This window comes from Mustela erminea, chromosome X (assembly GCF_009829155.1).
Source record: "Mustela erminea isolate mMusErm1 chromosome X, mMusErm1.Pri, whole genome shotgun sequence".
NCBI lineage: Eukaryota > Metazoa > Chordata > Mammalia > Carnivora > Mustelidae > Mustela > Mustela erminea.
In genome coordinates, this window is record NC_045635.1 from 77,631,527 (window position 1) to 77,649,540 (window position 18,014).

General features: G+C 38.1%; 2 protein-coding genes across 2 annotated transcripts in view; both read left to right on the top strand.

The window, feature by feature from the left end:
* The window catches only part of DIAPH2 (diaphanous related formin 2), a 958,873-nt gene that overhangs the window by 181,628 nt on the left and 759,231 nt on the right, over nucleotides 1-18,014 (top strand). The window contains exon 5 of the mRNA XM_032331686.1: nucleotides 13,695-13,834. Within this exon, the coding sequence (XP_032187577.1) occupies nucleotides 13,695-13,834 (140 nt within the window). The remainder of the gene's footprint in view (nucleotides 1-13,694; nucleotides 13,835-18,014) is intronic.
* Nucleotides 14,703-17,152, top strand: RPA4 (replication protein A4). The gene is given in 6 exon segments (XM_032331684.1): nucleotides 14,703-15,883; nucleotides 15,885-15,961; nucleotides 15,963-16,080; nucleotides 16,083-16,180; nucleotides 16,182-16,436; nucleotides 16,438-17,152. Coding segments are annotated over 6 exon segments (771 nt in total). The 5' UTR covers nucleotides 14,703-15,718; the 3' UTR covers nucleotides 16,496-17,152.

The window sequence follows — 18,014 nt, forward strand, 5'->3', positions numbered from 1 at the left end:
TAAAGCATGCTTCAAAAGTTTCTTTCTTGAGAAAGAAAAGCAAAGTTGGAGGTATCACAGTTCTGCACTTTAAGTCATATTCCAAAATTGTAGTGATAAGAATAATATTATACTGTCATAAAAATAAGCACAATGATGAAACAGAACAGAAAACCTAGATATGAACCCACAACTATATGATCAGTTAATGTTGGAGCAAGCAGGAAAGACTGTTCAATTGGAATAAAACAGTGTGTTTAAGAAACTGGACAGCAAGTTGCAGAAGAATAAAACTGGACCACTTTTTTTTTTTTTTTAACTATGTTAGTCACCAAAGTATATCATTAGTTTTTGATGTAGTGCTCTGTGCAATACTTGCCCACCTTAATACCCATCAGTGGGCTAACCTCTTAATCCACCCCTTCCCCTCTAAAACCCTCAGTTTGTTTCTCAGAGTCCTTAGTCTCATGGATTGTCTCCCTTCCCTTCCCCCCCTTTATTTTTCCTTTCCTTCTCTAAATGTCCTACATGCTATTCCTTATGTTCCACAATTAAGTGAAAATGGACCACTTTCTTACACCATACACAAATACAAATTCAAAATGGATTAAAGCCCTAATTGTGAGACCTGAAACCATCAAAATCCTAGAGAAGAGGGGCAGTAAACTCTTTGACATCGGCTGTAGCAACTTCTTTCTAGATCTCCTGTGGCAAGGGAAAGAAAAGCAAAAATAAACTTCTGGGACTACATCAAAATAAAAAACTTCTGCATAGCAAAGGAAATAATAAAAAATAAAATGCAACCTATTGAATGTGAGAAGGAATCTACAAATGGCATATCTGATAAAGGGTTAGTATCTAAAACCATAAAGAACTTATAAACACCCAAAAAACAAATAGTCCAGTTTAAAAAATCTTACAAGACATGAATAGACATTTTCACAAAGAAGACATACAGATGGCCAGCAGATCCATGAAAAGATGCTCAACATCATTGATCATTAGGGAAATGCAAATCAAAACTGCAATGAGATATCATTTCATGCTTCTGTGGATGGCTACAATCAACATCCAAAGAAACAACAGGTATTGGCAGGATGTGGAAAAAGCGGAACGTATACTGTTGGTGGGAATGCAAACTGGTGTAAGGGCTTTGGAAAACAGCATGGAATTTCATCCAAAATTTAAAAATAGGATGTATGATTCAGTAACTACATTATTAGATATTTACCCAAAGAATTAAAAAATAACCACTTCAAATGTACGCATGAACCTCTGTTTATAAGAACATTATATATAATAGCCAAATTATGAAAGTAGCCCTAGTATCCATCAACTGGAATGGTAAAAGATATGGTATATATAGTGAAAAACTACTCACGAAAACCAAATTGAGTTGCAATCTTACACCAGTTAGAATGGCAAAAATTGACAAGGCTAGAAACAGCAAATGTTGGAGAGGCTGTGGATAAAGGGGAACTTATACTGTTGGTAGGAATGCAAGTTGGTATAGCTACTTTGGAAAACATTGTGTAGTTGCCTCAAAAAATTAAAAATAGAGGAGCTGGGTGGCTCAGTGGGTTAAGCCTCTGCCTTCGGCTTGGATCATGGTCTCAGGGTCCTGGGATCGAGCCCCGTGTCGGGCTCTTTGCTCAGCGGGGAGCCTGCTTTCCCTGTTCTCTCTGCCTGCCTCTCTGCCTACTTGTGATCTCTCTCTCTCAAATAAATAAATAATCTTTTTTCTTTTTAAGATTTTAGGCAGAGGCTTTAACACACTGAGACACCCAGATGCCCCAATAAATAAAAAAATCTTAAAAAAAAAAATAGAGCTAGCCTATGACCCGGCAATTGCACTAGTGGGTATTTACCCCAAACATACAGATGTAGTGAAAGGAAGGGCCACATGTACACCAATATTCATAGCAGTAATGGCCATAATAGCCAAACCGTGGAAAGAGCCATTCAGCAGGTGAATGGATATAGAAGATACGGTGCATATACACAATGGAATATTACTCAGCCATCAGAGAGGATAAATACCCAGCTTTTGCACCTGGAGGAGATTCTGCTGAGTGAAATAAGTCAAGCAGAGAAAGTCAATTATCATATGGTTTCACTTACTTGTGGAACATAAGGAATAGTATGGAGGACATTAGGAGAAGGGATGGAGAATGACGTGGGGGAAATCGGAGGGGGAGATGGACCATGAAAGACTATGGACTCTGAGAAACAAAGTGAGGGTTTTAGAGGGGGCTGTGGCATAGTTTAGCCTGGTGATGGGTATTAAGGAGGGTACATATTGCATGGAGCACTGGGTGTGGTGCATAAACAGTGACTGTTGGAATTGTATTATGATAAGTGAAAAAAGTTTATCAGAGAAGGACAAATACCGTATGATTTCACTTGTGGAATTTAAGAAAGAAAACACACAAATAATAGGGAAAAAATGAGAGAGACACAGATACAAATCAAGAAATGGACTTTTAAAAAAAATATTTTATTTATTTATTTGACAGACAGTGATCACAAGTAGGCAGAGAGGCAGGCAGAGAGAGGAAGGGAAGCAGGCTCCTCACTAAGCAGAGACCCCTATGCAGGGCTCCATCCCAGGACCCTGGGATCATGACTTGAGTCGAAGGGAGAGGCTTTAACCCACTGAGCCACCCAGGTGCCCCAAGAAATGGACTTTTAATTATGGAGAATAAAGGATGGTTGCTAGAGGGGAGGGTGGCGGGATGGATGAATTACATAGCTGGTGGGGATTAAAGAATGCACTATGGCTGGAGGAGTCAAGATGGCGGAGAAGTAGCAGGCTGAGACTACTTCAGCTAGCCGGAGATCAGCTAGGTAGCTTATCTAAAGATTGCAAACACCTGCAAATCCATCAGCAGATCGAAGAGAAGAAGAATAGCAATTCTAGAAACAGAAAAACAACCACTTTCTGAAAGGTAGGACCAGCGGAGAAGTGAATCCAAAGCGACTGGAAGATAGACCCCGGGGGGAGGGGCCGGCTCCCGGCAAGCTGCGGAGCAACGGAGCACAAAATCAGGACTTTTAAAAGTCTGTTCCGCTGAGGGACATCGCTCCAGAGGCTAAACCGGGGCGAAGCCCACGCGGGGTCAGCGTGGCCTCAGGTCCCGCAGGGTGACAGAAGGATGGGGGTGTCTGAGTGTCACAGAGCTTGCGGGTATTGGAACAGGAAAGCCGGCTACAGAGACAGAGCTGACAGTAAGCTCACAGCTCAGTGTTACCTTGAACCAGTCGCAGGCTCGGTGAGCTCGGAGCGGGGCCGGAGGTCAGGCAGACGGGAGTAACTGGGCGCTGTTCTCTGAGGGCGCACTGAGGAGTGGGGCCCTGGGCTCTTGGCTCCTCCAGGCCAGAGACCAGGAGGCCGCCATTTGTATTCCCGTCCTCCAGAACTCTACGGAAAGCGCTCAGGGAACAAAAGCTCCTGAAAGCAAACCCGAGCGGATTACTCACCCGGGCCCCTGTAAGGGCAGTGCAATTCCGCCTGGGGCAAAGACACTTGAGAATCACTACCCCAGGCCCCTCCACCAGAAGATCAACAAGAAATCCAGCCAAGACCAAGTTCACCTACCAAGAAGTGCGGTTTCAATACCAAGGAGAGCAGCAGAATTCCAGAGGAGGAGAAAGCAAAGCACGGAACTCATGGCTTTCTCCCTATTATTTTTTTTAGTCTTGCAGTTAATTTAATTTTTTTCTTTTTCATTTTTTGTTTTTTTTCTCGCCTTCTGGTAAAATTTTTTTTTTAACTTTTACCTTTTTCTTTTTTAACGTTTTTTAACTAGTTTATCTAATATATACATTTTTTCTTTTTTATATTCTTCTTTGTTTTCTTTTTTTTAAATTCTTTTTTCTTTTTTTTTTTTTCTCTTTCTTCCTTTTTGAACCTCTTTTTATCCCCTTTCTCCCCCCTCACGATTTGGGATCTCTTCTAATTTGGTTAAAGCATATTTTCCTGGGGTTGTTGCCACCCTTTTAGAATTTTACTTGCTCCTTCATATACTCTTACCTGGACAAAATGACAAGACGGAAAAATTCAACACAAAAAAAAGAACAAGAGGCAGTACCGAAGGCTAGGGACCTAATCAGTACAGACATTGGTAATATGTCAGATCTAGAGTTCAGAATGACAATTCTCAAGGTTCTAGACGGGCTCGAAAAAGGCATGAAAGATATTAGAGAAACCCTCTCGGGAGCTATAAAAGCCCTTTCCGGAGAAATAAAAGAACTAAAATCTAACCAAGTTGAAATCAAAAAAGCTATTAATGAGGTGGAATCAAAAATGGAGGCTCTCACTGCTAGGATAAATGAGGCAGAAGAAAGAATTAGTGATATAGAAGACCAAATGACAGAGAAGAAAGAAGCTGAGCAAAAGAGGGACAAACAGCTACTGGACCACAAGGGGAGAATTCGAGAGATAAGTGACACCATAAGACGAAACAACATTAAAATAATTGGGATTCCAGAAGATGAAGAAAGAGAGAGGGGAGCAGAAGGTATACTGGAGAGAATTATTCGGGAGGATTTCCCCAATATGGCAAAGGGAATGAGCATCAAAATTCAGGAGGTTCAGAGAACGCCCCTCAAAATCAATAAGAATAGGCCCACACCCCGTCACCTAATAGTAAAATTTACAAGTCTCAGTGACAAAGAGAAAATCCTGAAAGCAGCCCGGGAAAAGAAGTCTGTAACATACAATGGTAAAAATATTAGATTGGCAGCTGACTTATCCACAGAGACCTGGCAGGCCAGAAAGAGCTGGCATGATATATTCAGAGCACTAAACGAGAAAAACATGCAGCCAAGAATACTGTATCCAGCTAGGCTATCATTGAAAATAGAAGGAGAGATTAAAAGCTTCCAGGACAAACAAAAACTGAAAGAATTTGCAAACACCAAACCAGCTCTACAGGAAATATTGAAAGGGGTCCTCTAAGCAAAGAGAGAGCCTCCAAGTGGTAGATCAGAAAGGAACAGAAACCATATACAGTAACAGTCACCTTACAGGCAATACAATGGCACTAAATTCATATCTCTCAATAGTTACCCTGAATGTTAATGGGCTAAATGCCCCTGTCAAAAGACACAGGGTATCAGAATGGATAAAAAAACAAAACCCATCTATATGTTGCCTCCAGGAAACTCATTTTAAGCCCGAAGACACCTCCAGATTTAAAGTGAGGGGGTGGAAAAGAATTTACCATGCTAATGGACATCAGAAGAAAGCAGGGGTGGCAATCCTTCTATCAGATCAATTAGATTTTAAGCCAAAGACTACAATAAGAGATGAGGAAGGACACTATATCATACTCAAAGGGTCTGTCGAACAAGAAGATCTAACAATGTTAAGTATCTATGCCCCCAACGTGGGAGCAGCCAACTTTATAAACCAATTAATAACAAAATCAAAGAAACACATCAACAATAATACAATAATAGTAGGGGACTTTAACACTCCCCTCACTGAAATGGACAGATCATCCAAGCAAAAGATCAACAAGAAAATACAGGCCTTACATGACACGCTGGACCAGGTGGACATAACAGATATATTCAGAACATTCCATCCCAGAGCAACAGAATACACATTCATCTCTAGTGCACATGGAACATTCTCCAGAATAGATCACATCCTTGGTCCTAAATCAGGACTCAGCCGGTATCAAAAGATTGGGATCATTCCCTGTATATTTTCAGACCACAATGCTCTAAAGCTAGAACTCAACCACAAAAGGAAGTTTGGAAAGAACCCAAATACATGTAGAGTAAACAGCATCCTTCTAAAGAATGAATGGGTCAACCGGGAAGTTAAAGAAGAATTGAAAAAAATCATGGAAACAAATGATAATGAAAATACAACGGTTCAAAATCTGTGGGACACAACAAAGGCAGTCCTGAGAGGAAAATATATAGCGGTAACAAGCCTTTCTCAAGAAACAAGAAAGGCCTCAGGTACACAACCTAACCCTACACCTAAAGGATCTGGAGAAAGAACAAGAAAGAAACCCTAAGCCCAGCAGGAGAAGAGAAATGGTAGAGATCAGAGCAGAAATCAATGAAATAGAAACCAGAAAAACAATAGAACAAATCAACGAAACTAGGAGCTGGTTCTTTGAAAGAATTAATAAAATTGATAAAGCCCTGGCCCGACTTATCAAAAAGAAAAGAGATAGGACCCAAATAAATAAAATCCTGAATGAAAGAGGAGAGATCACAACTAACACCAAAGAAATACAAACTACTATAAGAACATACTACGAGCAACTCTACGCCAATAAATTTGACAATCTGGAAGAAATGGATGCATTCCTAGAAACATATAAACTATCACAACTGAACCAGGAAGAAATAGAAAGCCTGAACAGACCCATAAGCAGTAAGGAGATTGAAAAAGTCATGAAAAATCTCCAAACAAACAAAAGCCCAGGGCCAGATGTCTTTCCGGGCGAATTCTACCAAACATTTAAAGAAGAACTAATTCCTATTCTCCTGAAACTGTTCCAAAAAATAGAAATGGAAGGAAAACTTCCAAACTCATTTTATGAGGCCAGCATCACCTTGATCCCAAAACCAGACAAGGATCCCATCAAAAAAGAGAGCTATAGACCAATATCCTTGATGAACACAGATGCAAAAATACTCAATAAAATACTAGCCAGTAGGATTCAACAGTACATTAAAAGGATTATTCACCACGACCAAGTGGGATTTATTCCAGGGCTGCAAGGTTGGTTCAACATCTGCAAATCAGTCAATGTGATATAACACATCAATAAAAGAAAGAACAAGAACCATATGATACTCTCAATAGATGCTGAAAAAGCATTTGACAAAGTACAGCATCCCTTCCTTATCAAAACTCTTCAAAGTGTAGGGAGAGAGGGCACATACCTCAATATCATCAAAGCCATCTATGAAAAACCCACCGCAAATATCATTCTCAATAGAGAAAAACTGAAAGCTTTTCAGCTAAGGTCAGGAACACGGCAGGGATGTCCATGATCACCACTGCTATTCAACATAGTACTAGAGGTCCTAGCCTCAGCAATCAGACAACAAAAGGAAATTAAAGGCATCCAAATCGGCAAAGAAGAAGTCAAATTATCACTCTTCCCAGATGATATGATACTATATGTGGAAAACCCAAAAGATTCCACTCCAAAACTGCTAGAACTTGTACAGGAATTCAGTATAGTGTCAGGATATAAAATCAATGCACAGAAATCAGTTGCATTTCTCTACACCAACAGCAAGACAGAAGAAAGAGAAATTAAGGAGTCAATCCCATTTACAATTGCACCCAAAACCATAAGATACCTAGGAATAAACCTAACCAAAGAGGCACAGAATCTATACTCAGAAAACTATAAAGTACTCATGAAAGAAATTGAGGAAGACACAAAGAAATGGAAAAATGTTCCATGCTCCTGGATTGGAAGAATAAATATTGTGAAAATGTCTATGCTACCTAAAGCAATCTACACATTTAATGCAATTCCTATGAAAGTACCATCCACCTTTTTCAAAGAAATGGAACAAATAATTCTAAAATTTATATGGAACCAGAAAAGACCTCGAATAGCCAAAGGGATATTGTAAAAGAAAGCCACCGTTGGTGGCATCACAATTCTGGACTTCAAGCTCTATTACAAAGCTGTCATCATCAAGACAGCATGGTACTGGCACAAAAACAGACACATAGATCAATGGAACAGAATAGAGAGCCCAGAAATAGACCCTCAACTCTGCAGTCAACTAATCGTTGACAAAGGAGGAAAGAATGTCCAATGGAAAAAAGACAGCCTCTTCAATAAATGGTGCTGGGAAAACTGGACAGCTACATGCAGAAAAATGAAATTGGACCATTTCCTTACACCACACACAAAAATAGACTCAAAATGGATGAAGCACCTCAATGTGTGAAAGGAATCCATCAAAATCCTTGAGGAGAACACAGGCAGCAACCTCTTCGACCTCAGCCGCAGCAACATCTTCCTAGGAACAATGCCAAAGGCAAGGGAAGCAAGGGCAAAAATGAACTATAGGGATTCCATCAAGATCAAAAGCTTTTGCACAGCAAACGAAACAGTTAACGAAATCAAAAGACAACTGACAGAATGGGTGAAGATATTTGCAAACGACATATCAGATAAAGGACTAGTGTCCAGAATCTATAAAGAACTTAGCAAACTCAACACCCAAAGAACAAATAATCCAATCAAGAAATGGGCAGAGGACATGGACAGACATTTCTGCAAAGAAGACATCCAGATGGCCAACAGACACATGAAAAAGTGCTCCACATCATTCGGCATCAGGGAAATACAAATCAAAACCACAATGAGATATCACCTCACTCCAGTCAGAATGGCTAAAATAAACAAGTCAGGAAATGACAGATGCTGGCAAGGATGCGGAGAAAGGGGAACCCTCCTACACTGTTGGTGGGAATGCTAGCTGTTAAAACGACTCTGGAAAACAGCATGGAGGTTCCTCAAAATGTTGATAATAGAACTTCCCTATGACCCAGCAATTGCACTATTGGGTATTTACCCTAAGGATACAAACGTAGTGATCCAAAGGGGCACGTGCACCCGAATGTTTATAGCAGCAATGTCCACAATAGCCAAACTATGGAAAGAACCTAGATGTCCATCAACAGATGAGTGGATCAGGAAGATGTGGTATATATACACAATGGAATTCTATGCAGCCATCAAAAGAAATGAAATCTTGCCATTTGCGACAACATGGATGGAACTAGAGCGTATCATGCTTAGCGAAATAAGTCAAGCAGAGAAAGACAACCATCATATGATCTCCCTGATATGAGGAAGTGGTGATGCAACATGGGGGCTTAAGTGGGTAGGAGAAGAATCAATGAAACAAGATGGGATTGGGAGGGAGACAAACCATAAGTGACTCTTAAGCTCACAAAACAAACTGAGGGTTGCTGGGGGGAGGGGGTTTGGGAGAAGGGGGTGGGATTACGGACACTGGGGAGGGTATGTGCTTTGGTGAGTGCTGTGAACTGTGTAAACCTGGCGATTCACAGACCTGTACCCCTGGGGATAAAAATATATGTTTATAAAAATTAAAAAATTAAAAAAAAGAAAATTAAAAAAAAAAAAAAACAAGAATGCACTGTGTTGATCCCCAGGTATGTGTTGTGGTGAATTACCCTGTTGTACATCTGAAAGTAATACGACACTATATGTTTTTTAATTGGAATTAAAATAAAAATAAATAAATAGCAATATTAGAAGTAGTATCTCTGGGGCACCTGGGTGGCTAAGTGGGTTAAGGCCTCTGCCTCTGCCTTTGGCTGGAGTTGTCATCCTAATGTCTTGGGATTGAGCCCCATGTTGGGCGCAGAGAGCCTGTTCCACCTCTATCTCTGCCTGCCTCTCTGCATACTTGTGATCTCTCTCAGTCAAATAAATAAATAAAACCTTTTTTAAAAAAAGTATCTGCATTGTAATCCTAATGTGTTCTTTTTAGAATATCATTGATTTTGATATTAACATTTCATGTCAGAGTTAAGGGAATGTAATTATTAAACTGGCCCAAAGTATCTTTTGGTTTTTGTGTATTATGTTAGAGTAACATAAGTACAGTCACAGTGATCCTTATCTCTATCCTAATGATTTCCAAATTAAGGAATGCCTTCAAATTAGGAAAACTATTTGTTAACCTAGCTTTGGAATGGCATGATACATGCTAATTGCTAACTTTGTATGCATTATTTTTTAAAGATCAAATGAGCACAGTGGTAATTTTCATTAGACTCATACAGATCAGCTAATTAAAATTTTCATCATTACCTTTCCATTATCTAGTAGTTTAGTTTGTTCAGTATCAGAACAGGATGTTAATGATAAGTCATTCTTGTATTACAGTTCTATTAAGTATAGTGAGAATTTGTTTAATCTCTTGCACTGTTTTGTTTCTTTGTGATTTCTTTAACATATTGCATTATATTGATTGTGCTGAGATTTCATAATTAAGTAGTTGGTGCTCTGATTTTTTATTCAGTATTGAGAGAAAGTGACATATGGTGGAAAAAGAAGTAACCTGAGGACCAGAATATTCGTGTTTTATTCTTGCAACCTCACTAATTAGGTGACCATGGACAGTGAGCATGATTTTCTACTTTTGTAATGATATTATTAGATGAGCTGATACTTAATGGTCATCTCATCTTTTATATGCTTTTATGTTTTCTTAATCTTCAAGTATGAACTGATGTTAAAACCCATGAAAGCTTGATAAAACGTATTTGTTTTAGAAGGCTATGTATTTCTTGTATTGCTCCATTAGGTTCCTTTCAGTCCTTATAACCACAGAGTATCTTAAATTACATAATTTAAATTTAAACCTGTTTCTAAGAGTTGGGGGAGGAGGGTGTCCTAAGGTATTGGGCTGTCACATCTTTTCCATGAGGCACAAATACCTCAGCCATGACCATAAGGAAGGGAACAAACATTTCTGAGCAGCTTACTTTGTTTATGAGACAACATATACAAAATGCCTGTTTTGACCACTTTCTATGCATCCTCTCACTTATTCCTTAAAGTAAACATGAGGGGAAAGTGTCTATTACCCAATATCATGAATGAGTAAACAGGTTTATAGAGATTAGTTGAATAGTCTGCTCAAAGATTACCTAGATAAGTGAAGGTGTCACAATTAAGCCCAGTGACAGTTTGAGCTCTTCCTAGGATGCCGTACATGGTCTCAGTTTACCTAGTCTACACTAGCATTTCTGAATAGATGGTAATGGAACATCTCAGTACTGTAATATTGTGAAGCAAATCGTTTAAGTTTTGAAGTTTCAGCTTGTTGAACTCATCAGACATTTACCCATTTATTTACTCACCCATTTGTTTACTCACCATCCATCCATCCATCCATCCACGAATTAAAGAAAGATGTTTTGAAGAGCTCCTGGGTGGTTCAGTTGGTTAAGCTGAAGTGTTGATCTAAGGGTTTTGAGTTCAAGTCCCATGTTAAAGTGCCCAATATGGAGACTACTTAAAAAAAATATATATATATATATATATATATATTTTTTTTTTTTTTTTTTTTTTGAGTACTTAACTGTGTGCTAAGCATTGTGTTAAGATCTGGGGACAAAATGGTGTACAGTGTTGGCAAGATTCCTGCCTCATAGAGTTTATGTTTTTATAGTGAAGACGCAGTAAACAAGTAGAGTACTGAATGATGTAAGGTAAACTGAGCTAATACTATGAATGAGATATAAAATGATGTGATGATGAATGTGGTGGTGAGAGCACTATTGGGTTGAGACTTAGATGTTGAATTAGGGATGGAGATACTAGGAGTAAGAATCCTGCAGGCAGAGTAAACAGCAAATACAAAGGTCATTCTACAGTAATAAACTCATGTACAAGCCTCCAGGGAAGGTTTGGTAGGGCCTCGTTATCCATTAATTATGAAAATGGGTTTGAGGGTCATATGAAAGTGGTTTGTGACTGCAGACTTGCACCATTTTATACTATAAATGTTTACTTCCTATCATTCTTTGTGGTTCTACAGCCCTAAGTGTTGGGTAAATAAGTTAAAGAAATGGGGCACTGGGTGGCTCAGTCAGTAAAGCGTCTGCCTTTGGGTCAGGTAATGATCTCAGGGTCCTGGGATGAAGCCTCACATCAGGCTCCCTGCTCAGTGGGGAGCCTGCTTCTCTCTCTCATCCTCCCCCTGTGCCCTCTCTCTCTCCTCTCAAATAAATACATAAAATCTAAAGAAAAAAGGAATGTAGAAAAGATTTCATGGTGATACTTTGCTATCTATGTCGTGATTTATTCAGCAGAAGTCTTAAACATCTGTATATCCTAACAAAAATATCAAGTTAGTGTGAATTATACAAAATATGTGATCTAAAACTATGAAACTGTATTCCTTGTTCTGTAATTCTTATTGGCCAGATACAATAATAGCACACTTCCTTTGAGGCTCACTAAACCGAATCACTGTGTTAGATATCTCGCATAGAGTTCTGAATCTAGAAGGGTGATAGCCATAAATAATGACCTTTGCCTCAGTGTCTTAAGCTACAGCACCAGAAGGGAATACACGTTGCTGCAGGACTGTACCAGACTTCAGTGGTGCTTGCTTGGCTCAGTTGGTTAAGCATCTGCCTTTGGCTCAGGTTATGATCCCAGGGTTTTGGGATTGAGCCCCATGTATGACTCCATGCTCAACAGGCAGTCTACTTCTCCTCTGCCCTTCCCCCTGCTCAGACTGTCTCTCTCTCTGTCTCTCAAAGAAATACATAAAATCTTAAAAAAAGACTTCATCAGATACTTACTGTTCAGTGGAATTTTTAAAAATTCAGACATTAAGAATGTCTATTTCTGCATTGAGGAGGCATTCCTTTTATTTTTTTAAGATTTTCTTTATTTATTTGACAGACAGAGATCACAAGTAGGCAGAGAAGTAGGCAGAGAGAGAGAGAGGAGGAAGCAGGGTCCCCACAGAGCAGAGAGCCGGATGTGGAGCTCCATCCCAGGACCCTGGGATCAGGACCTGAGCTGAAGGCAGAGGCTTAACCCACTGAGCCACCCAGACGCCCCGAGGAGGCATTCTTGATAAAAGCCAAACACCCTGCAACCCTGTGGAATCCATTTCTCATTGTTAACACATTTTTAACAAATTTTATATCCTCAAATGATATAACTTCTACCAAATTAGGGAAAAAACCAAACCAAACCAAATCACTTTCCTTATTCTAGCTTAGATACTTAAAGAAACTTAAGTGTGATTAGTACAGACTTGAAATATTTGACTCAAACTAGAATTTTAATTCAGGGGAATGCATTTGTAATATATATCTAGAATGATTATGTATATGATTCTGTATATCTAGAATGTGAAACTGAGTGATTAGTGCAATGAATGTGTCGATGATGTTTTCCTTTCAGTCTTTTCCCCAAACTACTTATATAGTTACTATGGCAAGGTGATGAAGCTAAGGAGCTGTGTTGAGATAATGAGTTCTAGAATAACCCCATGTATATTGGAAATTAAGCTAAAAACTAGTCATTATCAGATAAATGCATTTGATGACTTTTTAAAATTAATATACAACATGGGAGTAACATAGGAAGGAATAGTTGGGAATTAGTGAATACTTTAGACTAATATGATTAACATGCTAAATGGAGACTGTACTGTTTTACATTTTAATAACTGTTTTCACTTGTTTTTTGAGGTAGGCTAATTCTCTGATACATTTCAGTAGTTTTTGGTTATCTGTAATGTTTTATATTAAGTTTTCTTCACTGTATTTTACGGTATAGAACAGAAGCATATTAACTAGGAAATTTAATAAGATGATTTGTAAATGTTCATTCTGTGGGTTAATGTTAGTGCCTGGATTGTAAATTTAAGCATCCCTGTCAGTGACACTTAATCTCACGTCCATAGTCTTTTTAGACTATGAGTACTAGCAGTGTAATTTCTTTTTAAATGAGGATGAGGGGAGGGTCGAGATATGTATATAACTTGATTTTACCTCGTCATTTCTATGACCAAGAATTTTTAAGTGCATAGCACTACGCACATATTTTTCTATAATAAAATACTTGCATGGTCTATGCATTATTTTATTTTAAAAGTTCTTTCAAAACCTGTTGTTTTTTTAAAATGTGATTTCTTTTTTTTTATAGGGCGGGCTGAAAAACAGCAAACATGAATGTACCTTGTCTTCACAAGAATATGTTCATGAATTACGATCTGGTATTTCAGATGAGAAACTTCTTAACTGCCTTGAATCTCTGAGGGTTTCTTTAACCAGCAATCCTGTCAGGTAGGTGGGGTGGTTCTTAACATTTTGGTATAGATCATTTGGTATACATCAATTTGTACTGAATGTAGTTGTTGATGTACAATCAGTTACATCATTTTAACCTCAAGCTTTTCTGAACAGTCTGATGTCAGCTAATAAAACAGCAGTGTCTGATTATTAGGTTGTAAACATTTGATAAAATACAGTTATCCTGATATCTTAATACTGGGCAATTTTAGGAATATAGATATTACTTAGATGTTTAATTCCTCTTTTATTATATAAAATATGGATCCAGAAGTTAAATATCCACATTTACTTGGTAGTTTGTGTGCAAAGGTAACAAGTATTATATTTATTTGTAAAACAAATTAAGTATATTGCCTCTGGTATTATCCATTTCTGACTGAAAAATAAATACAGTTCTTTTTCTATAAGTTTTAGATCTACTATTCACATATTTTTGTAATTTGGCATACCAAAATTAAATTATTTTAACCAGTAAAAGAAATGAGAGAAAGTATTAATAAACTCAAAGCTCTACAAGTTTAGGTTATTTTCTAATATCAAAGGATTTTTATTGAAGTTCTTTGCCAGTGGTGGATTCCAACAATGATATTCTTGGCTTTAAAATTAAATTTATTTATTTTCAGCATAACAGTATTCATTATTTTTTCACCACACCCAGTGCTCCATGCAATCCGTGCCCTCTATAATACCCACTACCTGGTACCCCAACCTCCCACCCCCCCGGCCACTTCAAACCCCTCAGATTGTTTTTCAGTGTCCATAGTCTCTCATGATTCACCTCCCCTTCCAGTTTCCCCCAACTCCCTTCTCCTCTCTAACTTCCCATGTCCTCCATGCTATTTGTTATGCTCCACAAATAAGTGAAAGCATATGATAATCGACTCTCTCTGCTTGACTTATGTCACTCATGATATTCTTTATTAATCATAAAGAAACTTTTAAGTTAATTATAACCCCAATAAAATGTTTTATGAGGAAAAATGGCTTTTCAATGTAATATGAAAATATTCTGGGAGATATTCATATAAATTGCTATAGTAATTCACAAATTACTGCATAAAAGTGTACAGAAATGGTATTTTGATTTTATTCATGTTTTTCCTAATATCTGATGGAGACCACATTTTGTATTTCTCCGACCTATTGGTAGAGTCTTGAAAATAATTTAGAGCTCATTTGAATTGATGTAGGAATTGAAATATACCAACTATTTCTTTTTACTGATAGTGTATTTGTCAGAATAACTGGAAAATTACAATTCTATAATAATAAAAAAAAAAACTTAAAAAGGCAGGGGTAAGATGTGATTTACTTTTGAATATGATGACCATCTAGAATGCTTCTGGTTTTAATGATTAAACAAATGATTTAATGAATGTGAGTTCTTTGAGAACCATAACCATTTTTGTGCCCTGCCCCACACTCCTGCTACCTCTGCCATATAAACCTATAGCTCTTTACCATAGTGCACTTAGTGCTCTGAAAATTATGTGGGTGAATAAATGAATATTTAAGAAGTGACTATAGAAGAAGTTGTGGCAGTTAGGAATGAAGGGGAGGGGTACCTAATAAAAATGCATTTTATACAGATGGCAAAAAAGGCTTGAAATAATACGTGGGGCCTTTAAAATATAGGCCAGCAACTACCATACAACTCCAAAGAATTATGGGACCTGGTGAGAAGCTGGTAGGTCCTCATTAGCTGGAGAGTACAGTATTTTGGTAGCTGATTGGCTCCATAGGTCGCTCGAGGCTGCTTGAGTCACCACACATTGAACTTCTGGTGGTAGCTGTTTGAAGCAGTCAGAGCCCTCCTGAGGAACTCGCTGACTAAAGTGAAAACCTACCTCCTAATCTCTCTGAGCTCTTCTTAAGATGAGTAAGAATGGTTTTGTGAGCTATGGCAGCATCTCTGCTGTGGGTGAAACTTTTGGAAGCAATGACCAGCCATCTCAGGGTGGTGAAGCTCCTGCTACGAAAACCCAAAGATCCAGGATCCGAATTCAGGGTGTTATACCTTGTCCTGTAAACCAGCTGCTCCACCTCCACCCTGGTTGACAGTGTTTTCAAGATAAGGGGAATTGAAGTTTCCCAGGTCTCTATTGTGGGGATAATCAGAAGGCCAGAGAGCTTCAAACTACATTCTTTACAGAATTGATGATACGAACACCAAGCCTATTGAGGTCCGCCAGTGGCTCAGAAGAAATAAAGCAAAACAGGGCATGTCGCTTCTTTTAGTGGAAGTTATGTCAAAGTGATCGGTATCCTCAGATGTTTTAAAGAAGTAAAGGGCCTTGAGGTATTGAATATCCGAGTCCTGGAGGACATGAATGAGTTCAACACATATTCTGGAAACAGTCAATGCACATATGATGCTGGATAAAGCCCACGAAGTGGCCTCTGGACCCAGTGCGCCATCAAAAATAAATGAGGTCCAGAAGTATGGCGAGTACTACCACCTTGACTTCATCCACAAGGATGTTCTGCGTTTGATCCATGAATGTCCTCAAGGGGAAAGCAAAAGTGTACATGAGCTCCAGACCCAGCTTTACAGCCTGAGCAGCAGGGCCATCAAGCAGTCTCTTGAGTATCTGAATTGAGGGCTACATCTACACCACTGTGGATGAAGAGCATTTTAAATCTGCTGATTGAAGTGATGAAAAGATTTTTCATTTTCCAAAGATTCTTGCCTCCTTCTGTGAATTTTAAACTGTTGACTTTTAGGAAGTAGATTTTTTTCAACAAAATATATCAACTGGCATACTTTTAGAACCTTACCGCTTTTCCAAATGCTTCGAACTTTTCTGTTTTTCTAACTGTTGGAAGCTCAGGTGGAGATGGCGATGGATAAATTGACTAGACTTTTTGTAGGATTTACAAGCAAGCAAGTGAAAATAGCCCTGGATGAATGCATTTGGGAGAGGAAATGACGGAAAATACCTGAAAATTATTATTTGTTATGTGGGAGTTTCTTTTTCTGACATATCCATATATTAGGAGAATACAGATGCAGTCAGGGAACCAGTTAAGAGATGAAAAAAAAATTCTGTTGTTTTTACATTAGGTTTATTTTTTGTGTTTGGATTTAACTTATAGTCCTGTTATCTCTTGCTAAATATAGTAATAGATTAGTTTGAAAGTGCTAAAGAGAGCAATTTATGAATTCAAATGCTCAGTTCAGTATTTATTGAGTGATTTGCTCTTATTACCATAGATTTGTTTAGAAGGTAAATGACTTGGCCAGTGCTCCCCTTCCTCTCCAGTCCTGCTTTGCATGTGAGCCAAACTTTAGAGGATAAGATACCAATCCTGGGGAAATACTATCTATTATTTTGGGCAGAGATTTTTAAACCTGAGGAAACTGAAGAATAGAATTCACAATTAAATCCACTTAGGGTTGTTAATCTATGGCTCTTAGACATATGAAGTGTGTGCATTTATATTGAAATTGATTCTAAATTGACTGAATAAATTTTTCAAATCAAAACTAATATTATTACTGCTGACACAATTGTTAGTAATTGTCATATTACTTTACCTACTAAATGTAGGTTGTATTTTGAGTATAATTTGAGAAATATAAATTATTGTACTTTTCTCAATTTCTGTTTCATTCTTACGGATCAGAAAATGTTACCACCTCAAGACAGTATGGTACTGGCACAAAAACAGACACATTGATCAATAGAACAGAATGGAAAACCCAGAAGTGGATCCACAGCTATATGGTCAATTTATCTACAATGAAGCAAGATAAAATATCCAGTGGAAAAAAGTCTCTTCAACAAATGCTGTTGGGAAAACTGGACAGCAACATGCAATATAATGAAACTGGACCACTTTCTTTTACCATACAGAAAAATAAATTCAAAACGGATTAAAGATCTAAATGTGAGGCAGGAAACCATTAAAACCCTAAAGGACAACACATAACTTCTTTGACATCGGCTTTAGCTACTTCTTATTAGAGATGTCTCCTGAGGCAGGAGAAACAAAAACAAAAGTGAACTGTTGGGAATTCATCAAGATAAAAAGCTTTTGTACAACAGAGGAAACAACAAAACTAAAAAGAAACCCGTGGGGTGAGAAAAGTGAGAGAAGGTATTTGCAAATGATGTACCTGATAAAGGGTTAGTATTTAAAATCTATAAAGAATTTATCAAACTCAACA